At 36.6% G+C, this 26,808-nt stretch overlaps 2 protein-coding genes across 4 annotated transcripts; one reads left to right on the top strand and one right to left on the bottom strand.

Annotated features, from left to right (window-relative positions):
• Positions 1 to 1,758: 1,758 nt before the first annotated feature.
• On the bottom strand, positions 1,759 to 15,186 carry SLU7 (SLU7 homolog, splicing factor). 3 transcript variants are annotated; one of them, XM_069484266.1, is made up of 16 exons: positions 14,823 to 15,186; positions 12,595 to 12,780; positions 11,807 to 11,960; positions 11,383 to 11,463; positions 10,923 to 11,087; positions 9,879 to 9,947; positions 6,968 to 7,015; positions 6,655 to 6,786; positions 6,315 to 6,412; positions 6,088 to 6,155; positions 5,815 to 5,954; positions 4,718 to 4,879; positions 3,273 to 3,377; positions 3,049 to 3,120; positions 2,820 to 2,936; positions 1,759 to 2,166 (listed from the first exon to the last, which is right to left on the bottom strand). In XM_069484266.1, exons 2-16 carry the CDS (start codon positions 12,762 to 12,764, stop codon positions 1,987 to 1,989), a joined length of 1,761 nt encoding a protein of 586 aa, XP_069340367.1. In that variant the 5' UTR covers positions 12,765 to 12,780; positions 14,823 to 15,186; the 3' UTR covers positions 1,759 to 1,986. The 3 variants fall into 3 exon arrangements, with proteins under 3 accessions (XP_069340367.1, XP_069340368.1, XP_069340366.1); XM_069484267.1 differs by having other exon boundaries at positions 15,120 to 15,179; XM_069484265.1 differs by lacking the exon at positions 14,823 to 15,186 and adding an exon at positions 14,708 to 14,721.
• A 2,351-nt stretch (positions 15,187 to 17,537) lies between these two features.
• Positions 17,538 to 25,218, top strand: PTTG1 (PTTG1 regulator of sister chromatid separation, securin). Its single transcript, XM_069484264.1, has 6 exons — positions 17,538 to 17,794; positions 18,302 to 18,404; positions 18,693 to 18,877; positions 20,679 to 20,772; positions 24,203 to 24,361; positions 25,075 to 25,218. The coding sequence occupies exons 2-6, from the start codon at positions 18,314 to 18,316 to the stop codon at positions 25,152 to 25,154; spliced, it is 609 nt and encodes a 202-aa protein (XP_069340365.1). The 5' UTR covers positions 17,538 to 17,794; positions 18,302 to 18,313; the 3' UTR covers positions 25,155 to 25,218.
• The last annotated feature ends 1,590 nt before the right edge of the window (positions 25,219 to 26,808 follow it).

Here is a 26,808-nt window from a genome sequence, read left to right as displayed (position 1 = left end):
AACCCACACCAGACTTCCTAGCCCAGAAAATAGGGCTTTAAATGCTAGAGAAAGGGGTAGGCTTCAGAATCAGACTCTTGGGTCCAACACGTTTAACTGTTTGGACTTGAGCAAATTACTTGGCATTGTTAATTCCATGAACTTACTGTAGAACAGGGAGATCATCTGTTAGGCACCTCATGAAGTTCTTTTGAGGAGGGAACAGGAAAATCACAGTATATAGTTCCAAAACCCAAAAGGCAGTTACTGAGATAATAAAATCAAAGCTCATATCTGAATAATGTTCTAGGTGTTACCCTTTTTCCAAAACGAAACAGCAGACAAAATTCTTCTGAAAATCAGAGTAGACTGGGCCTCACTAAGAGGGAACAGAGGCCCAGAAAGGTTAGGGCATGTTTTCTGAGTTAAAGGATGCTTAAATTTTCTAATACAGACTCACAGATGCTGATCCAGTTTCCCTGCCAGTCTTATAACCCACTTTTCTGCCAAATATTACAAATAATGCTACAAATCACTCACAGTTAAGTATCATCATTTATATATCTTTAATAAAAGATAAAATACAAAATAGACACACTGTCAGACTTTATGTTGAACCATCCTGTTAAGGTAGGAATATTGAGAACAATTTTTTGTATCCTTAAAGATCTATTTGCATTGCTGTTTTAAATTCATACTAGTTTAAATATAAACACCATATATATCCATAGTACTCAAGTACCATATATATCCACAGTACGCAATTTTACTCAGTTACTCTAATACCACCACTATTTCTGAGATGCTGACTTAAACTAGTATCCTGCAGGTGGTTTTTGGTAGCTTAGAAAAGCCAGTGAGTTGCTAAAAGTCAATGTACTCATGTCAGAGTTTTTTTTTTAATTTTTATTTATAATAAATTCTTCATTGGACATGTCAGAGGTTTTTAACAGGCTGTTGTCACTGATTCCTTCCTGTCAGTATTATCTTCACAATGTTCTTAGAAAAGACTTGGGGATCATTACAATCACAGTTACTAATATCCCTGGAAGCTATTCTTACAATTCTTTGAAGGAGCCAACTGCAAGTTTTGCTTTTTAGAAATTTTGCAAAGTGACAGCTGCTGGCTATAAAGATTAGGATATTCTACAGTTTTAAAAAAATCTAATATTCATGATTGCTACACAAAGGCAACCATAATCAAAACAACAAATAGTATCATAAACCATATCCTCTATGATAAAGAAAAGGATTTCTATGTCTAAAGGCTTATGTCCAGAATGCCAAAAGATCTAGTACTATTCAGTCAATAATTGACCTAATGATGAAAAAAGTTATTTCATTCAAAGACATTTAGTTTTAAGCATAAGGTACAAGGAAATGTATTAAAAATCAAAATTTTATAACCAAGTGAAAAAGTTTTTTTAATGCACAGATTTACATGGGGAATAAAGATATTTACATGTTATACAGATTTCCTTTCAGTGACTCAAAGCCCAAGGTAGAGTAATTTTTTTTTAACTTCAGACCAGGAAAACCTTAGAAGGCAAAAACAAATGATTATAAAATAAATGTAATTATAGTTACTAGTAATTAAAACAAAATGAGGCCCTGGTTTTCAGAAAGAGTAATCTGCCTTCAAAACGTGTGCTAATACGAGATAAAAGGAGACAAAAATTGAAGAAATAAAGTTTGAGGCTTAATAACCTCAAACTGTGACACTCTTGATACGTAGAGAGCCAAGGCCTCTTTCCACTCTTGATACGTAGAGAGCCAAGGCCTCTTTCCACGTCACTAATCCAAAGTTGGAAGCAAAATCTTAATCCACACTTAATGTACCTCCTCTTTGTTTTTCTTCTTTGTTTCTTCAGTGTGGAAAGGAATGAATTTACTATGAGATTTCTAAAAGATTTATTAAAGTTAGGGAGCAAGAAGATCATCAGCAAGAAGCCAAAAAGAACGTATTAGCTGCATCTATCTTGGGTGATTATCTTCTATGACTAGTAACTACTGTCCAAGGAATGAGGCCATGGGGTCATCTGGTCTCTGACGTTTCATTCTATAGGCCTCCATTTCTTCTTCCGTGGGTTCCCGAGTTTCATATATGCTATTGTAAGGCCGCTTCCTCTCATCAATCTGCATGATCTCCTTCACGTGAAGAAGACGGGCCTCCTCTGCATTCAGTGCCTGCAGTGAGAGGAAAAAAATGAGTATCACAGCTCTACATCAGATCTCTTTTCTTCAAAAGTGGCAGAGTACCACAAGACACCACTGAATATGAATTGCTGTATCAAAAACCTAGATTGCCTGAAAGAGCTCAGGAGTCGGCCTTTCCACTGTCAAGCTGTAACTAATTACTATTTGGCTCATATATTTTCAGAGAGCACAAAACATTCTATGACATTTTTAGTCAATGTTAAAGAAATTTTATTTAATAACAAAAACTAAAGGAGGTTCATTTTACTGACACAAGCCCACAACTGATGCTTCTGGTAGAGACTGCAATTCTGACTTTTCCCCAAAGGACTTGCTAAAACTTACAAATTATGGAGCCTGAAGGGAATTCTTCCTGGGCAACATGTCAATTACTCTAAAACAGTTTTACAAAGAGCATATTTTTTTCTGTTCATTAGTGATACTTATAAAATACTCCAAGAAGAAGGCAATACCTAGACCTGCAAAATCTCTGTTAATATGGCCTGGGCAAATCAACCAGACTCTGGACTCTTTTCATCATTTTTAAAATGAGTTTGGAGATAGGACTAGATCATTTCCTAAGGTCCTTACAAATAAAGAATACTGCTATTTGTCATTTTTACTATTTAGACTTCACAAAGTACCTTTTTCAATTTTTCATGTTTCTTTTCTTCATCATCACTATCTGAATTGCTCTTTCGATGCTTCCTCTTTTTCTTTTTCTTCTTCTTTTTCTCCTCTTTTAGTTTTTCCTGATGCAGCTGACAGGGAAGATTGAAATACAGTGTTATTAATGTGAAAACAAAGCTACAGTGCCAGTTTTGAAGTTCTCCCTCCAGGTCTTAAAAATTCAAGACAAATGAATAGACTTACCTCCATGAGGGTTTGAGGCTTTTTTATAGATTCTTCCCCAGTTATGTCATTTATAATACTTTCTTCTGAATTCTGTGGGAAAATAATATGTAATTTGAGTGTCACAGTTACCAATCATCTAAGAAAAAGTTAAAATTTGAAACATGAGGAAATATGATTTATACAGTTTGACTTGGGAGCTTTGGTTGTTTTACACTTTTAAGAACCAAAGGACAATTACTTACAATAATCTCCTTCCCAGCTTCTCCAGTGCAATAGGAATACTTGAAAAAAGAGTGACAGCATTTGTATCCCCATCGGCCTTCTTTCCAGTAAGATCCCCAGATATGCTACAGAGAGAGAGAAATTACTTAAAAAGGAACCTAAAATTTGGAACTTTCATATACTGTTGATAAGAGCATAAAATAATACAGCCCTTTTAAAGGTAATTTGGGAGAAAAATTATGGGGATTCAAGCACTGGTTAACAGGAAGAGGGTGGCCCAACCTCAAGTATAAGAAGCAGGCATTGCAGTTAAAAGGTCTTAAATTCCGTTCCCCAAAGCCTATGAAAACATTTAGGATATTTGACTTCTCTTCAAAAATTATGGAGCGGGAAATTCTGAGCCCATATTCCCACTTAGCAAAAATTGGCTATTGCTGAATAGTAGATGCCCCTGTTAGACAGGGTTTGTGTTCTCCAGTTTGTACAGTCTGCCTGGCTCACTTTACTCATATACGATCACTGGCCTGAATCCTATAGCTAGTTAGGTTTTTTTACCCCCAACTTAGACAATTATAATTTGGTTACTTTAAGACAACAGCAAATGCCAATATATGCTTTATGATGTAATGCAACATAAAAGGTACCGTATCACCCATTAAGTATTCTTGTCAAAATATTTAACTTATATCAATCAAGTCTTTAGACCTGAATTCCTATTTATAGGACATATGGAGGATAGAAGAATAAGTTATATACTACTACTAGGAAACAGTCAAATACAAAATATGAGACAGTTTACAACATAATGGCCTGATCTGTTAAATGGTCACTGTCATGAAAATGGGGAGATACACTCTAGAAGACAGACATAATAACAAAATGATGATCAAAATAAACTTCAAAGGGATTCTGACTAAAACAAATAAAAAGGCTTTTGAAGGTATTTGTGTGTATATTTTGGAAAATATGATTTAGGACTAGATATTAGCTGATATTAAGGAATTATTCTTAGAGATTACTTGTTTAAAAAAAAGCAATTAGTGTTAATTTTCCAAAGTGCAATAATGGTAATGTGGTTACATAGGAGAATAGCCTTATTTTTAGGAGATATGTGATAAAATGTTTATGGATGAAATATGGTATCTGTAATCTCCAAATGTTTTAGTCAAAAATATATAAATATGTATATATATGTATATGTGTATATATATCAGCACGCACACATACATACACACTTAGACAAAGCACACATGGCACTATGTTAACAATTTTTGAACCTTAGTGGTGGGTATATAGGCGAGCATAGTAATATCCTTTCAAATTTTTCCTATTTTTGGTAAAATTCCATGAAACAAAATTAAAATGTTTTAAAGATAGCAATAGTTAGGTAATGAAGTTGTAATACAAAAATACAATACAGAGCAAAGCTAACAAGGGCACAAAATGGTTCCAGTTTAGCACATACTGTGTGATTGTGGATCTTCACATCCTCCTCATACTTAGAGCAGGCAACAGCCCGCTCCTGTCCTTTGATGACCGTCCCATGCCTTGAGTATTCCACGTAGTCTTCAGTCTGGGCTAAAAGCAACTCAGGTGGAGGGGCATCCAAATGTTCTTGGCCACCATACTAAAAGGATATTGAACATTATTCAATATATTTTACAACAAAGATTTGCATTTAAATCTCTACAAAAGTATTTACTTCTAATCAGAAAGAAAAGGGAACATTCTTTATTGGGCTTTGTTATAGAAAGCACAATGGAATGAAAAAACACCAAATTTTCATAGGCAAATGATGTCTCAGTTGCTATTCATTTGTTGAGTGTGGTAGGTTACAGGATGGCCATAAAAAATAAATTAATTAATAAAATAAAAAGATGGCCATAAATTCCTTTTATCTTTGAATACATGCCCTTTTGTCACATTGCTGCTCCTCTCATCCCTTGAATCTAGGCTTGGCCATGTTACTTGCTTTGGCCAATGGCAAGATGGTAAATGTGATGCAAACAAAGGCACTTATGTACTGTGGCATACTTTTATTGCTACTCTCTGGAGCCATGAGAATGCCAAGTAAAAATGCTGGGTTAGCCTGCCAGGGAATAAGAGATCACGTGGGGTGGAGATGAGCTGTCCCAGATGAGGTCCCCTTAGGACAATTGACCTGCTAACTGCTAAATACCAGAGTGAGGACATCCAGCCTCAGCTGGGCAAGCCCAGACCAGGAGACCCAGCTGACATATAGAACTGTGAAAAATAACAAATGTTTATTTTAAACTACTAAGATTGAGGTGGTGCATTTTGCTGCAAATGCTAACTGATAGGAAATGTATACCAACTATGATAATCAAAGGCAAGGACTATTCTTCACCGATTAAGAGGGGCTCCCTTAACTTCTTTTGATATGAAGGAAAAGAAAAAAAGAAAGAAAAGTAAATAAAAGAAAAGAGAGAGAAAAAAAGAGAGAGGCTCTCTTTGTATTGTATTCCAAATGCAAATAATGCTCATTAACTTGTAAGTTCTCTTTAAGAAAAGTTCTTCTTTAGCATTTTGGGTCAAAATTACCTTTTCCAGGATGCTTTCTTTCTGCTGTTCTTTGAAGTCTTCTTTTTTTACTTTGAAGGACTTATACAACAGCTCTAGCTTTGTAGGATCTGCCTGTAGATGCACTTCAGATCCCTTGTCATAGGCTTCCCAAGCAAACACTAGAGTAATTCAAAACATCTTAATGAGTTGCCAACTATATTATTGCACGCTTCTTGAAAACAAGCTTTAGAAAACAATCCCCAACTTCTTATGAGCTAATATAAAATATCCTGACACAAAGCAAACACTTACACTGTGTCTGGGCCATTGAAATCGTGTCTCCTGTGTACCTAACGAAGTTATCTCCAGCATAACTCACTCTGTAAATATAAATTTAAAAAAAATTATTTCAGAGATTGATTTAAGGAAAACTAATTTGTGAAACTGAATCTGAATTAAAATGAACACCATCTACAGTTGGGTCAGAAAAAAATTAACTTCCCTCATCTTGAAATCTGTAAATTTAACTTGATACTTACTCATCAGGATTCTTTCCGGCATTGGCATAAGGATTCTCTCTCATCGCTCTAGTTTTTGGATCATAGTAGGCAGAATTTGGATCTAAATTCCTTAAGTACTACAAGAAAAAACATTTAAAGAATGAATTAATGTTTACTCACAGTGAAAAAGATCTCAGAAGACTAGTAGAGGAGTTGAACACGATCAATTAAATGTGTGTGCATTTTGGGGTACAGGTGAAGAGACAAGCCAGAATGATACCTTATCCTGGAATGACTCTGACTATATTATCCATAGATAAAATTTAGGCTGGGAAGACAAATATTTTTCAAATGTGTATGTTAAGTTGGCAAAACTTACTTTTGCAATATCTTCTCGAATCCTAAGATTCCGTACAGTAATTCGTCTCTTAGAGTCAAAATTCTGTCCAGGCATGTCAATATCATCTGCATATTTATCTTCATCCTCATCTTCACTATTATGATCTTTTTCCTGAGAGAAGGAGAGGGAAAAAATATTAAGAAAAAGAGAGAGAAGAATCTAGTTTTTATTTTCCTTTCCTTTCCTTTCCTGTCACTTGTGTTCTTTAAAAGATATTATTAATTATTATTATTATTGGCCATCAGAAATTAAAAATTTTAATGTATACCCAGAGAGGGCAAATATTTATTACCGTCTGAGAATTTGGTTCCTCTTCTCCCCACTGGTGTTTTGGAGAACTCTGCATCATGAAAGAAGAAAAAGAATTTGTCATTTTATTCTACTTAATCCACTGATTAATAGTTTTAAAACATAGTCAAGAGCACAGAAATTCTGAATAAAAGTATACCACAGTGAACAGTTTATTAGATTGTCTACAAAGCCAGAAAGTTTCTAGTAAATTTTCCTTAATATAGGATTATAATCACAAAACAATATGAAGATTAAGATGACCAAAGTACCTGATACATGCTAATTTCCAAATGTGTTAGTCTGCAGACATACCATGTTCATTACACCTTACTAGTTTTTTAGGTAAGTCCTAAAAAGAAAATGTTACTAGGATCATATAGTAAGTATCTTCATAGCCAAAACAACCTCTGTAAAGTTTGGGCAATGAAGAAATTTTTTCAGGGGATACAATATTGTGATCTAAGGAGAGTACAAAATCCTTGTTACAAAGATACACTTTTCTTCATTAGAAATCGGTCAGGATACTTTCTAACTCCACAAAATGCTTATAGTAAAGTGGTCAGTATTTCATTATGTTTCTTTACAAAAGCTTCAGAGATAAAAAAGAATAAATTCTTTATAGCATTAGTGAGGGGATGTGCAAACAGGTGTATGTATATATGGTATATTGATAGAAGCATAAATCTGTATATCTTTTCTGAATGGTAGCTAAATGATACATCATCAAAAATTCAAATATATATATTCACTGCATCAACAATTATACTTGTAGGAATTTATCCTAAGGAAATAATATGTCAATTACATAAAGATATATGTATAAGAATGTGACGTGCAGTGTTGTGTATAATATAAAAATATTGGGAAAAAAAATCAGATTAACAACGATAGATGACTGCTTATATAATTTATTATATTCAATGGAACACTGAATAACCATTAAAAGTGATTCTATCCAAGGTTCAGAAAAATATGTATAATTTCCTAAATTCTAGTGAAAAAAGGGGAGAGGGAAAAGGGGGTGAAAATAAGAGCATACATTTGTATTTGTTTGTATTTTTTCAAGAAACTCTCAAGGGAGCTACAAAAAAAGGGGAGGCTATGAGGAGGTAAGCTTAGAGACAGGCTGGATAGAAAGAAGAATGGAAGACTTTTCACTGTGTATCTTCTTAAGTTGTTTTAATTTTTGAACCATGTCAACTTATGTAAAAATAAATGATGTTATAGGCCTATAAATATAGATAGAAGACAAATGTTTGTTGTATTATATGTTGTTAAATTTAAAAAACAGGTAATAAGTATGTAAAGACGAATCCATTTAAGAAACATGTTGTATTATAATTGAAAAGATATATAATGAATAGATGTACGTAGAGGGGAGGGAGATCTGGAAAGACCTACTTTAAAATGTTCATAGTTAGCACAGATGATATTTATTTTCTTCTTTATAATTTTCTATTTTTTTCATTTACTATGTATTACTTTCTTTCAAAATCAGAAATATAAGAATTTTATAAAAAGTAATTTTTTTAGCCTTCCCACTAGCTGCTAGTTCAACAAAGGACATTTATGTACATACCTGCACAACAGCTAAGTCTCTATAGTAGAGATTGCGCTACTGTACGCAGTTCATCTTAATATTCAAGCATCCAAATGGGCAAAAATCATCAATCCCCTACATTCACTTAAGTATCCTTACTGAGAAAATAAATTACACTATGTTTACAACAAACAACAAGGAATATGTTAGAATAACAAAAATAGGCCCTTCTCTCCTGCCATGTCATAGCTCAAAAATAAATGAAAAAAAAGAAAAAAAAGTAGAAACAGGCCCTTCTCTTTTTTGAAGAATCAGTAATAATTAACAATAATCACAATAATAATAGCTACCAATTACCAAGTGTTTAGTATGTGATATGTATATGAGCCTCCTGGGGGTAGGTGTTGTCATCTCTATTTTAGACATGATAAGCAGAGACTGAAACAGACAAATTAACCAGGAGCAGAGCTGGATTTTAGACACCTATCTGGTAACTTCTGCTGTTAACTTGCCTAATAGGTTACCTCAGGAACTGCTTACTTGGTAATTACTTTGAGTTTGTAACACATACATGCTGAGCATCCCTTTTAGAAAATTAAACTTGAAGACTCTAAAAGCTTATTTATTTGTGCCAAGAATTTGTTAAAAAGAAACTTTTACAACTCTAATATACATAATATATTTACTCTATTAAGTTGGTAAGAATTTTTAAAAGGAAAGAAAAACTGGCTGTAATAGACTTTTTATTCACATGAAAATTTTTTGCCCAGCTGTAAAATTAGCCCATATTCATTGTAAAAATACAGAAAAAGAAAAAGTCACTAATTCTACATTAAATGAAAACTGGTATTCTGGTCTTTTATTCTGTGTGATATAATATTTTTTCACATATCATTAAAATATAAGCGTTATCCAGTGTTAAGGAAGTCTTGAGAAATGCCACTTTAAGAGCTAAGCAACACTGTATCATGCAGATGCACAAGGGCTTCCTTAACCAATTCTTTGTTCCTGGACATTTAAGCTATTTCAATTTCTTTACTATTATAAAAAATGCTGCAACATCTTTGTGGATAACATTTTTTTTAATTCTAGAAGAGTCTTTAAGATGGATAAATCCAATAATTTAATTCCAGGAAAAGTGTGTATGTGTGTATATACATTTATGTATTTTATGGCAATATCCCCCCTAAATTGATTCCATCAATTTATACTATGAACCATATAAAAAGTGTCAGTTTTACTCTATCCCCTCAATAGTTATTTCTCTCTTCTTTTTCTAAGTGAAAACATATAAAATGAATTCTTGTTTCAATTTTCATTTCTTTGTTTAAAAGGGTTTTAACATTTTCTATTGATCATTTTTATTACTTACAGCCTGTTCTACTAATTTTCCTGAGGCTAATTCTTCTTGGAGTTTCTGGGCTTTCAATGTTCGTTTTGCCTAAAAAAAAAAAAAAAAATTAAATTTTACTGACAACATTCAAATGGCCACTTAATTTTTATATATTTAAAATGAATATGTTGTTTTCAGAAAAGGTCACTGAACAAGGTTATCTCTTAGAGATTCCTTGTAGCTCTAGACCTGTGACTCTCAAGAACAGGAGTTACACACTTCTGTTTGAACCAGGCATCAATGTAAACTGAGCCAGATGACACCAGTGGTAAACTGCAGGGAGCAAGCCCTGACAAAAAAGGACAGCTACCATATAACTACAGATTGTTGACTCTTGGTATATAGTGAACCAGGGTTACTATATATTACAGTGTTCAAGAAAAGAGGAAATCCATATTTTTATATGAAATTTTATGATTTTAAAACGTTACCTCTAATACTCTGGTTTCTCTTCAGATTGTACAAATCTTTCACCTTTTAAAATGTTACCTCTAACTAAAAAGAAAAGGCAGTGTGACCATGGCTTTGAGGGAATGGGGATGAGTAGGTGAAATCATAACAGTGAAAAGTGAGGTTGAATTAAAATAAAATTTTCTGAAACAATCTGTTCCCCTTCCACTAATCCCAAATGTTATGTGATGTAACTACAAAATAGCTCCATAGGCAAGCTACAGCATTGGGGCCATAAGTTTCTGGCCTCGAAAAGCCAAAAGCTTTGCATACTAATCTATTCTCATGCTTCCAGTATTGTTTGCTACCTAAATCAGGGAGTAAAGGACAATATAAGAATCAAATAAAAACAAACTGCTGCCAAAAAGGGCTAGTACTCTGTTTATTTCCACTATTCAATACTACAATTACAAAGGTAGCCTATACCTATACTCTACTACTGCTACTGTTAAAAAAAAAATGCTACTATTTTTACAATGCTTCAAGACTTGAAAAACAGAGCTGCTAAATCAGAGATACAGCCAAATGACAATTTTTTAAGGACAACAGCAGGAAAGCAGGGATTGTGCTCACCAGATCCACTTTGGCATATTCTTCTACAATTTTCATGTGTTCTTCTGGATTATAGCCATTCCACCGATCCCTCTTCCCATCATAGTCAAACATCAGTTGAGGTTGGACATGTTCATCTGGAGCTATATTAGTACCTGTAAATTTGGCTCCAACTCGCCTAGGTCTCTGGAAAATACAGTAAGATTTAATCTTTTCCTAAGTACAGAGAGCCCAGACGAAAATTTCATATAACCTTTACAGAGTGGGCATGAATATATCATGAGACTTTATAATTTATTCCATTATCAATTAGTCTTATAGCAGAAAGTTTTGTTGATGCTGGACCAATTTGACTTGAATTAATTTTTATTTAACTTGTATCTAAATATAGGCAATTTTAGAAAGAGAAAAGTAAGCTCTCCAACAAGGAAAAAAGAAAGACTCTGACAACAGTTTTCAAAATTCTCAAAGGTGAACTTACCTCAAAGCAGTCTTTCTTTTTGTGTGTCATGGCCCCACAATTTTCACATGCTCCTTTGCGGTACTTTGTGATTATGGAATTCTATACATGTATAAAAAAAAACACCAAAGAAAATGTCTTATCTGAATAAGTTGGAAATAACTTTGGTTCTCATAACTATTTTGTCTAGTGAAATATTTATTTGTGAAAAGGAAAATCAGTTAGAATCATCACACATTTATAAATGACGAAGTTTAAGGACTTTAGCAATATAAAATTTATATAAGAAAATACAGAAACTAAAGTTGTATGCATTGTGAATTTCACTACTGGATAAAGGGTTATATATTCTACTTCTACTTTATATAGTATTGCATTAAAGGTTCTTATATTAAGTTCTTAAAATCTCCATACCCATGAGGGTATATACAGGTTGCTTATATACCTCCTTTACGCCCCTCTTGTACCATTCTCCGGATGAGCTGTACTGCCTTTGTTTCTCTGGTTGTGGTCTCTGGTGCTTTAAAGTAGGTCTTTTTGATGGATCAATATACCATGGCACTGAAGAAATATACTGAGGAATATGAGGGTTGATGTCTCTGTAATAAAGTTACAAAAAATTTAAGAATAAACTTTGAATAGAATCAATATTACAATTACAAAGATAACCTATACAGAATCAAAGCATGGAAACATTGCAGTGGGAGAGGAGACAGAATATGGTTGCTATTTCTTTAAAAGACAATTAAAAACAAAGAAGTAATTTATTAATATATTATAGTAAAAAAATTTCCAACCAAGAAACTAAAATCAGTGATATAACTGAAGGGGAAAGAGAGAAGAAGGAAAATAGACATATGCGTTGGTGACCTAAATCTTCCATCACAGCAAGTCAGATAATGTCTAGAGTTAACTGATTAAAATAATTGTGTAGGTATTATTATTTAGAGATGTGAGAGTAACAACCAGAAAAACTCAAAATAGATTTACAAGTAGTCACTTCTGTGGAGCAGACCAGGTGGGAAGGGTGGAAAAGGACTGCTGCTATTCATTATGAGCCCTTCAATGTTATTTGATTACTAAATCACTACTGTCTTGTGAGTTTCATAAAATAAATAACAAAAACAAAAATGATGTATACCTTCCTCTCAAATCAAAGAATGAGAAATTAATAAAACTAAATAGACATGAATTTGAATTCTGAATGAACAGATCATGTAACAAATTACTTACTTTCCTTCTTCATCAACTTCTGCAGGAGCATTGCCCAATTTTCGCTGTTCTTCTAGCTCCTTCTTCTTTCTCCAGTCCTCTCTGGTCATTTTCTTTGGTTCCTCCAAACTCATTTCTTTAGACCCCGATGGGGGGGCAGCATTAACTGCATCTACAACTGCAGCTGACATGGTTACCCGGCTTCTCCTAAGAAAAGAAAGAAAGAAGTCAAATTTACAGTAGAAAGTAGACTTTCTCATTATTTAATGTTAGATTTTTTAAGATTTAATCAGTAACTCTTTCATCACTCTAAACTTGACTGGTGGACAAGCTCATTTATTTCCAAGGCTTTCATAGCCATGATATACCACTGTTGGCTCTCTATTTTTCTACTCCAGACTTTTCATGTGAGCTTCAGATACATATATCTGATTGCTGACTTGACATCTCCTCTTAAAAGTCTCAGAGACACCTAAACTCAACACATCTTAATTCAAACTCGTGATCTTCCTTCTGAAATCTCATTTTCTTCCACTGTTCCCTATCTCAATGAGAGAAAATGCCATCCATCTCTTTACATAAGTAATTCAGCTTATTCTCATTTTTATTTCAACACTAAGAACTGTTATTTTCACTTTCTGCATATCATTCAAATTCATCTGCTTCTTTCCATTCGCAATACTACTACCTTAGTGCAAGTTATTACTTTTTCCTGCTTACTGGTCTTCTCTGATTCCCTCCAAGCAATTCTCCACACTGCAGTGTTAATTTTTCAAAACACAAATTTGATCATGTTATGTCCCACTGCCCAAGCTTAAAACCCTCCAATGCAACACCACCCAAGAGAAATACAACGTCAGCCCCAAACATGATTTTGTGTTTTCCAGTAATCATATTTAAAATGTAAAAAAAAAAGGTAAAATTACTTTTACACAATCTGAAGAGTATCTAGAGTATTAAAAATCACTTTTACAAAGTTTTATTTAACCCACTATATCCAACATATTGTAATTTCACATTTCAATCAACATAAAAAAAATCAACTCAGTCTTTAAAAGCTGCTACGGATTTTACACTTATTTGGACTTGCCACATTTCCAGCCTCAATGACCACAAATGGCCAATAACTATCACATTGAATATTGCAGCTCCAATGGATCTTATCATTCTTACTCTAAAAACCAACATCTTTTTAACACACCTACATGGTTCACCATGGTCTGGCAACTGTCTACCTTACATATTCACCATTACAACTATCCCCCCATTCCTTCTCTGCCAACTACAGACTTTGTAGTTCCTCTAACACACCATGCTCCCTGCAGACATTGGGCCTTTAAGCTCTTTCTCAACAGAAAGTGCTCAATAGCTAGGAGTCTATGGTGCTCAAAGGTGTTCTTTTCTTCTGCGTCTGTGACCTATAGAAAATCTCCACAGACGTTTATGTAATATATGAACAGATAAAGGCCCAAGTATACTGTGAAGTGAAAGACGATGTACAATGGTAGATTTAATCATCTACATTAAAACAACTACTATTTCTTGAGCTTACTATGCAGCATCTCATCTAATCTTCACCCACTTCCTCATTAAGTAGGTCTGATTAACCCCATTTTACGGTGAAGAAACAGAAAAGTCCTCAGCCACGGACACATGCTAGTAAGAAACAAAGATCTTAAACACAAGTCTGACTCCAAGTCAGTTCTTTAAGCCATTATGTTATAATATCTCCATAGGATATTGGCTTCTGGGCCTGCAATATTAAAAACCATAACTGAGTGACCTGCCTGAGTAAGAGCGAGACCTCGTCTCTACAAAAAAAATAGAAAAAATTAGCCGGGTGTGGTGGCATCCGCCTGCAGTCCCAGCTGCTCAGGAGGCTGAGGCAGGAGGGTCGCTTGAGCCCAAGAGTTTGATCACCATACTGCACTCTGAGACAGAGCGAGACCCCGTCTCAAAACTAAAACAAAAACAAAGCAAACAAAAAACACTAAAACTGAATAAAGTACTGTAGACACCAAGTTGTACTCATTAGATTTCCTCGCTGTGGAGGGGCCTTTTTCCAAGTAAAAACAATTAACAACAGTTGGCATTTAACTGAGAGCTTCCTGTAAGACACTATTTAGCGCTTTACAAAGATGATTTCATTGAACTCTCCATAATACATCTGTGAAGCAGGATCATCTCTACTTAACGCGAAAAACTGAAGCTCAAAGAAATTTTTCTGGCGAGGAAACAAAATCTGTCACCTTGAGTCCTGGATTGGCTTTTCCCACTTGCAGTCTAAGGATCGCTCAAGATGTCCGAGGAGTACTTAAAACAACCGCGACAAAGGGGACACTCTTACAGTTATTTCCCTGAAGACGCAGTCTTCATTCCTGTGCCCTAGAACAGCGGCTTCCTCCTCCGTCCCTGGTCCTAGTTCCCTCCTCTACCTGGGGTTCATCACTCCCGTGAGAATATATCTAATCATTAGGAGCCTTTGATCCACTTTCTGAAGTTACCCAACTCTCCCTCGCCTGCAAATTGCACGAATATTTTCTTACTCAGTCCCTCCGCAGCCGACCCCCCAAAACTATCCAACAGAAATGAAACCAATCCCTCAATGTTTACTTCCGGGCTTCCTGTCCTTTTCCCGGCAGGCACTGCAGTAACTTCCGGATGACCAACACATGCGCACTAGTAACTTCCGGGGGCTCTGGCTGTCCTTGGCTGTGAGTCTCGCGACATCTCGAGGTGTACGTGTCGCTCTGCTTACGCGAGGGCCGGGGTTAGGAAGGTTGAGCACTGTGTTTTTGGCTTCTACTCGTGAACTCATGTTTGTTTTAGAATCGCAGAATTTTAGGACGTTAAAAAAAAAAAAATTAGTACCCAGAACAGACAACAACTTAAGCCTCACTAGAGGACTATGAAATGAATGCGGAAGTTGGTGACGTATAATTAAAATAAACAGTTAAAATTAGTATTAATTAGTAGCCCGGCTGTGTAAAACGCTGGGGCTGTGATGAACACGGAGTATCTTGACTTCCTCGAATTTACATCATCCAGTGTTTTCCACTTAAAATTCCTAAACTTGCTTGGGACTGTTGACTCCCAATTAGCCATAACCACAAGACATAAATATCAGAGAGTACATTTCCCAGAGGAATCGTAGAATGCGCTGGACAAGAGGGATGGATCTTTTCTAAGATTTGGAGTCCCTCTGGAGGGAGGGACTGTCCCTCCAGTCCTTCTGGGAGGCAGGGATTGGTTCTGGATGGGTTGCTGTTTGTAAAGCAGGATTGGGAGTTACTGGGAGTAACTAGAGACTAGGTGCTGTTATGAATGAGAGTGGTTAAGCAATTGGGTATCCCTGGTAATAATTGGGAATAGCAAAGCTGGTCTGGGGGCATCATTAGTGAGAAAACTGTGGTTATTCAAAGAGAGGGTGGTTATGGTTTACAGCTGCTGCATGATCTTAGAAGAAACAATGCTTCCTGTTGGTGGAAAAAAAGAAGAAAACATCCTAAGGAGGTAAACCTTGTACCCCAAACCTCAGAAGATAATCCCCCCTAGGAAGCTGTAGGTGTTTTGCAGATTTAATCTCAAAAATTAATACTTTGGTGTGCTGATGATATAATATGGAGATGTGAGATTTAGAAGAAGATACAGGGAGAAAATAAGGGGTAGGGATAAAGAAAAGAACAGGGAAGGGACAGTAAAGGTATGCATGTTTTTTTTGTCTTTCCTTTTTTTCTTCACTTTAAGTTAGAATCTTTCCTTTTTAATGCCTCACATAGTCTCCAGCATTTAATAAGCATTCAATAAATATTTGTTGAATGCATGAGTCATTTAATCCATTTGGTCCTGAAATGCCAGAGAAGAGATGATGAACTGGCATATATTGAGAACCATGTGTTTGCCAGGGGTAGTATTGAACCTTTTGTGAAAGAGTAGTATAGGGTCAAGTCCTCTGTCCCAGTTTATCTGCAGGTTAAAATGTATTTGGTGACCTGTAGGAAGCAGAAGTTTAAATGATGCAGCCTTAATCTTTTGAATTTATTCCTTTATCTTGTATTTGTTCGATATGTTCCCATTTACTATAGAAATAAGGAAAGGTCATTGAATTTTTCAAGCAAAATTTCTTCTAATATCTGGGAAACTGGAATTCCTTTTCTATATCTTTATTATTTGTCTTATCTTCTTTTGTTCCCTGGCCAGGACCTTCCAGGCAGCTTTGATAAATATATTGTTGAAATGTTAGAGGATGAAAATAAATGGTATCACTATTAAATGATATTATAGAATTTTAAGGGAAGACTACATTATGTATTCATTAGGATCATTACTTTGTTCCCAAGACAAGTTTGTGATGCCTTAGTAGAAACAGCATCCTAGTCTGAAGTGTTGAGGAGAGTTCTGCAATTAGGGAATAATCAATCCATTCTTAATCACAAGCATTACAGAATGACTCAAATACTGCTGTTTTATCTATATTTCCATTTCTTCTTAATTTTAAATTCTGCTCTGCTAGTATTCTCTAGACTCAACATTGGTTGTTTTCCGCAATATTGGTACAATATTTCTATTTATTTTCAAAACTTTCTACAGTACCATTTAAATAAAAGACCTTAAAGCAATAAAACAGCATTATTGGGTCAAGGCTTCAGTGCATGCCGCACAATAATGCGGAGAACAAAAAAGCCTGCCAGGTTTTTTGAATGTTACAGAAAGAAGATCGGTTGTTTTTTTCTTCCCAAGAAACACGCTGCAAACGCCGAGGAAGAGCTTTCTGGGCGGAGCCCCGGCAGCTTAGGTTCTTTCTATTGGCTCTTTTTGGAGACCCCGCCCTCAAGTCCCGCCTCTTGGGCAGACGAGCCAATTGGGTCGCGAGTTGTGGTTTAAACCGGAGTGAGCCGCGCCCGCTCGCAGCGGTTTTAAGTGAATTTGGCTGTGCAGAGCGACGTGGGTAAGACTGGAGCGTGGCGAATGGTTGGGAGAACCGGGTCCGGCGGGGAGGGAGGCCCGCTGGGGCTGGGGCTGGGGCTGGGGCTGGGAGTTGCGGCCGGGAGGGCTTCCCTGGGGTGTTGATGGCTTCGAGCCCGGTTGAGCCGCGGCCTCGGACTGCGAACTGTTTGTTACCTATGGCGATTCTCTTCGGATAGGTGCCAGCTCCAAACCGCCTGCTCCTCAGGACCTGAGAGCCGCTGACTCAGGCTTGAAGACTTAAGAGCTGGGTTAAGTGCTTTTTGCCTCAAGCATGCGCTCCTTTCTGTGCTTGGCTCTTGTTTTTGTCTGGGCAAACCCAGGATAAGAAGTTTGGTCTGTTGCTATACTTTTTTTTTTTTTTTTTGGAGACAGAGTCCCCCTTCTGTTCCCCGGGCTGGAGTGCCGTGGCATCAGCCTAGCTCACAGCAACCTCAAACTCCTGGGCTCAAGCAATCCTTCTGCCTCAGCCTCCCGAGTAGCTGGGACTACAGGCATGCACCACCATGCCCGGCTAATTTTTTCTATGTATATTTTTAGCTGTCCAGATAATTTCTTTCTATTTTTAGCAGAGATGGGGGTCTCGCTCTTGCTCAGGCTGGTCTCGAACGCCTCAACTCAAACAATCCACCCGCCTCGGCCTCCCAAGTGCTAGGGTTACAGGCGTGAGTCACCGCGCGGCCAACAAGTTTGGTCTGTTGCTATACTTTACCTTCTCTCACCTTCCCCAATTCCCAGTATCTCATGTGTTTCTCACTTTTAGAATTAATCCAGAATGGCTACTCTGATCTTTGTCGATAAGGAAAATGGAGAACCAGGCACCCGTGTGGCCCCTAAGGATGGGCTGAAGCTGAAGTCTGGGCCTTGTAAGTATACAAGGCTGCAATCAGGTACACTGGTATTGTGGATGTGGCCTGGTGCTGGTGTACTTTGTGGGCAATTGCAGTCAAGTTTGTTACCAGTCCCTTTTCATGTTCAATATCTTAACGAGATGATTTAGGAGAGTAGTGCTATTTGGCATGTCATAGCCATCCCTCTGCCAAAAATGGGGGTTGGGTTTGGGGGTGAGAATTAGGTTAAGTTGATATACACAGCATTCAAGTTGCACAGGTATTTGCTGCTCAAATATTCTTATGGTAAGACTTTTTCTTCAGCAACCAAAGCCTCAGATGGGAGATCTCAGGTTTCAACACCACGTGTTGGCAAAATATTTGATGCTCCACCAGCCTTACCTAAAACTGCCAGAAAGGCTTTGGGAACCGTCAACAGAGCTACAGAAAAGTCAGTAAAGACTAATGGACCCCTCAAACAAAAACAGCCAACTTTCCCTGCCAAAAAGGTAAGTGTTGGCTATAAAGACACTGTTTAAATTTTTAAGCTCTTAACATGACTATGGCATCCTACCTGGCTTTCTTCCCTCTGAGTAGAAGGGAAATATGGTCTAGTAAACATAGATTAACAGGAGAAACATATTGTCCTTGTGGATTTCTCTGTACATTGAGATTGGAAGTCTCGAACTCAGCTAATGCATATTTTTGCCTCACCTGTCCTTAACTAGTGTCTTGAAGCAAATTGGTATCTACTGAGAGAGGGTGCATTGCAAGAGGTAACATTGCTAATGTAACTCAGGTGCTGCCATTCTCCTTGCCTCTGAGCAATCACCAGCTTAGCTTGTTAGATAACAATTTACTAGCATGGTGATCTTTGAGAGTACAAGCTACAGGTCTGTATCCCAGAACGAGAGGATTTTGCTGTGAAAGATGACTTTAGCATGTGGATTAACACTTTATTTGAATAACTGTTTTTTTTTAATGTTTATTAGGAAACAAGTGAATTATGTATAGTGCATCTTTTAGGCAAGGAAGGATATCTTTTTTTTTTAAGAGACAGGGTCTCTCCTGCAACTCCAATGTTTATTGTAGCACAATTCACAATTGCAGAGATGTGGAATCAACCCAAGTGCCCATCGATTCATGAATGGATTAACGAAATGTGGTATATGTATACCGTGGAGTACTACTCAGCCGTAAAAAAGAATGTCTTTTGTAGCAATTTGGATGGAACTGGAGACCATTATTCTAAGTGAAGTATCTCAGAATGGAAAAACAAACAGCACATGTGCTCTAATAATTTAGAACTAATTGATGGGCACATATAGCACAGAAAGAAGTAAAAATCGTTGGAAATTAAGAAGGGGGGAAACCTACCTAACAGGTACAATGAACACTATTCAGGTGATGGGCACACATTTAGTCCTGACTAAAGCATTATAAAAGCTATCCATGTAACCACATTTGTACCCCCTTAATATTTTGAAATAAAAAAGACAGGGTCTTGCTCTGTCGCCCAGGCTGGAGTGCAGTGGTGCCATCATAACTCAATGCAACCTCAAGGAAAGGATATCTTTTTTAAAAAAGTGAGTTGACTTAAAAATGTTAAATATGGGCATTGCAAAGATATGGGAAAAATGAGACTGTTACACAACTAAAGTATGGGAAACTTTGCCGCAGGATTTCCTCTGGGTATGCACGTGTGAGGTGACATTAATCAAGAATATTCAGGCTTCCATTTTGGCTTACTTCCGTAGTAGACTGTCTACCTGGCAACTCCAGATTAGGGAATGATTCATGGTGTTCTTCTAAAGTCCTTGGCTGTCTTTTGCTGTTTCTTAACTCAGTGTATTTGTGGAACATAAACTTGTTTTTAATATTAACCAAGCAAATAATTAAGGTCACACTGGAAAAAAATCATACTTCTATAAGCCAAAATTTGAGCTTTAAGGATTAGCTACTCTTCTGGGTGACTCATGCCCATTTTGTCCTCTGTTAGGTTGAATAATTGAGTTGATTAGCTCTGAATTAACTCTGTTCTGCTGCCTTGATAACTTATGCAGACAGGTGCTAATACTGAAATTTCAGACTTTTAAACCATGCCACTAGCATTGTATTTATTTTATTTGAATTATATTTACGTATAATCATATGAACTAAGGAATATGGATGCTTAGAAGGCAGCATGAAATTGACAAATTTTAAAACGTGGTGAAGCAATCATGTTTTGAAGAGCCCTACAATCTTCTGTACTAATTGGTTGATGAGGCTTCCACTCTCGCTAATCTATATTTTCTTGGGTTTTTCCAGGTGACTGAGAAGACTGTTAAAGCAAAAACCTCGGTTCCTGCCTCCGATGACACCTATCCAGAAATAGAAAAGTTCTTTCCCTTCAATCCTCTAGGTAGTATCTCTTGGTATTGCAAAAATACTTTTGGCCTTTAGTTTCTTTTAGAGTTCAACTCAGCTGTAACTTGATGTGAACATGATATGACCTAAAACTATAACGAGACTGTCTAAATCTGGGTTGCTTTGAACAAATATACTTTTTGGTGGAATTATTTGCAATGTATCATCTTAAGTCACGAGGAGAATATAGGAGCAAAGATGTAGAGGGCATTGTTCCTATTATCAAAAGCTTAGCACTGAAGGGGTAGGTAAGATGTGCTCACTAGTACTGAACAAGTGTTAGTATGGACAGTCTTTCGAGCAAGCTTTTTAAAAAGAAAGTGGGCTTTATGTCAAGTTGAGCAATACCTGAGAGTACTTTGGGTAGAATTAAGTATTTCTTTGGTTAGAAAAATGTATGTAGACGGTGAAGATGTGTTTTTCAAACTTTTTCAGCCTGCTATATGTATCTGCAATATTTTCTGTTAGAGAAACAGCTTTTCAAGCTTTAATTTACTTGAACATTTGAGTAAAGGCAACCGTGTGCTGAGCACTATGCTTTGGATGCAGTGGTTAACAAGATAGGCCTTACACTGGGGCAGCCCAGAATTTGGAGGGAAAGTCAAACATTGAACAAATCATCTCACTATGAGTGTGAGGGAGAAGAAAGCATTGTAGATCAAAGTGTGTGTGCAAAGATCCTCAGGTAGGAAAAAGGACCAGAGTGGTTCTGGGAAATGAAGGGCAGAATGAAGGGGAGGACACAGGTGAACTGTAGGGGCAAATCAGGCAGGGCCTTAGATCTCTGAACTGGATTTTTTCTTTTTACCCTTTTAGTCAAAGGGCATTTAGTCATTCTTTTCCTAATATACAATCAGGTTGTTCTGGCTTTTATAAATTAAAAACAAGTCTACAATTCATATTCTTAAAATTGTTGTGAGTTTGTGAGTACATCTGAAGGAAAACTCTAAGGATTGCTGAGTTAGAGTTTGTGATTAAGTTTTAATAAAATATGGTGCATCTATGCTAATGTTACCATTCAGCTATTAAGGAAAATGAGGTAGATTTATGCATATTGACCAGGAGGGAAGACCACAGTATCCTCGTTTAAGGAAAGAGATATTGCCAAAGTAATGTTACTGAATCCACCTATAGTGGATGAGAGTGCCTGCTTCCTCCATGTTCTCTAACTGCAAATGTTTTAAAACTCTAATCTTTACCAGAAAGGCAATGCTATCTCATTGTTAAGTTGTATGTCTTGTTGGCCGTTTATAGTTTTTTGTTCCTTTGTGGGGTTTTTTGTTTGTTTTGTTTTCCTTTGACTACGTGACTTTCTTACTGATTTTGTTTTTTTAAAGGCTTTTTGTGGAGAAAGAATTAGCCCTGTTATATTGCAGACTTCTTTCCTCTGGAGTTCTTCATGTGTTTGTGGTTTCCTTCACAATTCAGTGGTTTCAAATTAAGTGGTCACATGGTCACTCAATTGCTTTTTGACTTCTGAGTTTTAGTAGGCTTGAAAAAAGAGCAAACTAATTCTCGAGTACTTAGGCTTTAGAGAACTTTTACACCTAAGGATAAAGATAAAGAGAACCATGATTTTTAAGCTTTTGAGAAAACACTTAATCTCCTTGAAAAGAGGAAGAACTATTGCTTAAATCATACTTTTGTTACTGTCCAGAAAAATCAGTAAGCAACTGACTAAATAATTCCTAAGCAGTAAGGCACTTAGATTTTATGAAGGACTATTACCTAACACAGTGGTACTCAAACTTTTTGGTTGCAGGACCCTTTTGCACTCTTAGAAATTGAAGACTACAAGGAACTTTTGCTTGTGTGTTCTTATATTTTCTGTATTAGATATTAAAACTGAGAAATTAAAATATTTAATCCATTAGTGTAAATAACACATTTTTTCATAAAGTTACTTTTCCAAACCAAAATTTAGTGAGAAGAATGGCATAGTTTAGTTTTGAAAATTTGCTTAATTTGGCTTAATATAAGACAGCTGGATTCCTACCAAATTCTGTATTCAACTTGTTGCATCTGTTTGTTTTAAAGTATTTGAAGAAAACCTGGCCTCGTGGATAAGTAGTTGGGAAAGGGAGGAGCATTTTAATCTTTTAAGTGTGGTTAGTTGTTGTTGTTGTTGTTGTTGTTGTTTTTTTTTTGCTACTATACTAAAACTCCCAAGTTGCTGTTCTGATGTACAATTGCAATGTGGAATCAGAAACCATGCCAATGAGCATTTTGTATCCTGACAGTAAAATCCATTGGTCTGTTTTGCACTTGGAATGTATTTTTTACCCTTGTATTTATCTTGCATTGATCCATCTAGAAATACTGGTTCACTGGCCGGGTGCGGTGGCTCATGCCTGTAATCCTAGCACTCTGGGAGGCCAAGGTGGGAGGATCACTTGAGCTTGGGAGTTCAAGACCAGCCTGAGCAAGAGTGAGACTCCATCTCTACTAAAAATAGAAAAACTTAGCCAGGTGTGATGGCGAGTGCCTGTAGTTCCAGCTACTCAGGAGGCTGAGGCAAGAGAATAGCTTGATCCCAGAAGTTTGAAGTTGCTGTGAGCTGGGCTGACACTCTGGCACTCTAGCCTGGGCAATACAGCGAGACCTTATCTCAAAAACAAAACAAAAAAATCTTGGTTCGCTGAAATATGTAGATACCCAAATGTTGAGATAATTTCATTATGTAATATCAAAAGCACATTCGTTAATATTGCAACTGATCTCATCAGAAAAATCTAAGGAAACTGTAAAGCTAATGATTGCAGATAAATTTTCCAAAATTCTAATTTTTTTCTTGACATTTTGAATTCTGTCATTGGCAACAAACACTGTCAGTTTTCCTTGAAGTCAGAGACTACTTCCTTTTTGAGAAAATGTGTGACACATACCCAAGTCTGAGTGACTATAGTCTGTCAGTTCTTTCAAGTAAAAATAGTGTTCCAGGAAAAATCATCTCATTTAGCTTGCAAGTCCTATAATTGTGCAAATCCTTTTTCTTTGAGATGATCATCATTCTTTGGTATGTAGCAGAAGTGCTTTATGGCATACTTTATCACACAGAATGTTAAAAAGACATCATCTCAGGGGCTGAGAGCTAATAAAATTAATACCTTTTATTGCATGTGGTAAAGTGACATTAAGTGAAACTAGCTTTTTTATTTTTTACTACAAGTGAATGGTGGTGAGGGATATAATGACCACTAATAGTTTATGTCACGGTCTTAATTCGTGTTAAGGTACCAGCAGTTTTATCCACTGTTGCCTTTGTACTATCATTGCAAATATCAACACAGTGGAAAAAGGTATTCATATTATCATGAAAATGGTTTTGACCTCATGGACCCTCTGAAACGGTCTCAGACCACCAGGAGATATGCTGGCCATGCTGAGAACTATTGCCCTGACAAAATGCCTTCTGTTTGAGACAGATTTTGAGAGTTTTGACCTGCCTGAAGAGCACCAGATTGCAGACCTCCCCTTGAATGGAGTGCCTCTCATGATCCTTGATGAGGAGAGAGAACTTGAAAAGCTGTTACAGCTGGGCCCCCCTTCACCTGTGAAGATTTCCTCTCCACCATGGAAATCCGGTGAGCAAGTGCCCTTCTAGAACGGCTGCAAACAATTTGTTTCCATTACTGTGGGGACAGTTGTGCAGGAGGTTAGTGAGTAATTTCTATCCTTTGAACTACAGGGATAAGATTTCAAATAATGAAAACCATTGTCTGTTAGCATTACTTCTAAGTCCCAAATGCCCCGGTAAAAATGAAGTTATTCTGAAACAGTTACTCAGACAGTCTTAGATACAGCAAGAAGAGATTAAATCTAACATATCTTCTTAGGCTGTAAGCTGAAGTGTATAATAAACTTGTTTTGAATGAGGATTCCAAGTTATATAAAAAAATAATACAGGATCAAGACACCTGTGCTATAGCATAGAATGACAGTACCTTACTGCAGAAGGTCTTAGTTTGAACTGGTAGTCAAGAGCCATCGTTATGTTCTCTTTGTTCTGATGGGATGACTTGTACTAGTAAGTTACATTAATGAGACTGTTAGCTCTTTCTTTGGTCTCTAAGAACAGTAGAGATTCAGATGCTTCTAAGACCTTTTTCCTACTGAAGGTCAATTCTGGGGCCACTGGCACATTCCGAGAAATGTATATGAGGAGGGGGTGGAGGTAGGAATTCATTAGACAAAGGAAAAGTGTGAATTTATGATTAAAAGTGACAGCTGATGTCTATGTATTTCTGGACAATGACTCAAGGATTTGCAGAAATTTAATAAGAAATTTGTTTTCTAGATCCGTTGCAGTCTCCTTCAAGCATTCTGTCGACGCTGGATGTTGAAATGCCACCTGTGTGCTATGACATAGATATTTAAATTTCTTAGTGCTTTATAGTTTGTATGTGTTTGTATTAATAAAGCATTTCTTTAACAGATTCTTCCTAGTATTGCGGTTGGTATTCCTTGGAGTTTACTTAAGACAGTATGAAATCTAGCTGAAGTGTATAACAGACTAGAGGCTATAATCTGATAATAGAGATTTTGTCTGATTTGTAAGAACTTAAATCCCTATAGTTCTAACAGCTGATTTTAGAAGCTTCCATTGTTTTCGCTGAAAAGTATACCCCTCAGTGTGTGTACTTTATTGCCTTTTTGTGGCCTTTAACTAGTGACAGTTATTAGATCTTTTAATTAGAAGAGCCACTTCTAGCTCATTAAGTATCTATTGCTAGGCATTCTTTATTGCTGGTTCTATTGAGTTTCTAATGACTTTAATACTCAGTATTCAGTAATCAGAATTTGAAAGGCCCTAAATCTTCTGAGAACTCAGCTTCCTTGGGATCTTTAATTAGGTTCTTGAAAGATCACTGCAAATGATTTACTGATGGTAAGATCTACTTTATACCTATAGGGAACTGTATTAGTTGTTTACCCCATGTTGGACATTAAGTATTTGAGCATTGTTGTGTTTAATGTTTGATACTACTTTTTTTTGAAAGCATCAGTTTGAAAAATGACACTATTTTTCAGATGAGCACAATGAGGCTCAGAAGTTCATTGATTTGCCAAAGGCGTGAAGAGCTAGAAAACAGAGCTGGCATTTTGATTCCAAATCTGAGATTGGTCTCAAAGTAGAGATCACAAATGGTTGCCTGTGGGTTTTCTTTTTTGGGGGAGGTGGGTAGATGATATTTTAAATTTAATCGTTTCCACTGTTTAAAATTCTAGTGTTTCACTAATCTGGTTTTAGAGCTTAAATTGGAAAAGCAGATCTATCCATAGTAGGCTCTGTTTCCAACACTTGCTGGGCTGGCTGTGGAGTGCGGACTGCCACCTTGTAGGTGGAGTGTGGGCTCTCTAATCCACAGACCCTATGGTAAATGGCCTTGGGGGGGAACTGAAGTATTCCTTTTACTCTTTGTCTCTCTTCTCAGATCTAGCCTGCTTAACTGACTTTACTTGCTTGGACCACGTAGTCAACTGAATTTGATCCTTCCTTGATATCAAGCTATACAGAAAGCCTTTTCCCTGAAGTATCTGTAGCATCTACAGTCAAGTTAGAATGCAAAGCCTTTTTTGTGCCATTGTTATTGCAAGCTGAAAGATATTAGGAATGGAATACTAAGAACACCTACAGCTGCTGATCTGATTTAAAAACTTTTTACTCTCTAAATATAATTGAATCAGTCTGAATTTCTGGAATTAGTAGAAAGGCAGACTTCTAGGAGAAGAGACTATTACAGCACTTGGCTTTAGGAGAGAGTATTAGGTCTGTTGTCCTCAGGTATAATAAATAGGGCTGCTAAAAAAAAAGAAAGTATAGTTCTGAATGGCTTTCATACTCTGCGATACAAACTTGGTTGTGTCAGGATGACGTCTTCTAATGGGGCAGTGGAACATTGTCACTTGAGGGAAGCAAGGGAACTAATCAGTCCCTTATTAATTACTGTCCTCTGGATCAGAACTGAGCATGGAATGAGGTGATCTTTTCATGTGCTATTAGATTGCAATGTGCTTAATGTTTCCAGAC

This window comes from Eulemur rufifrons, chromosome 10 (assembly GCF_041146395.1).
Source record: "Eulemur rufifrons isolate Redbay chromosome 10, OSU_ERuf_1, whole genome shotgun sequence".
Taxonomy (NCBI): Eukaryota; Metazoa; Chordata; class Mammalia; order Primates; family Lemuridae; genus Eulemur; species Eulemur rufifrons.
This window is presented reverse-complemented; position numbering and strand designations above follow the sequence as displayed.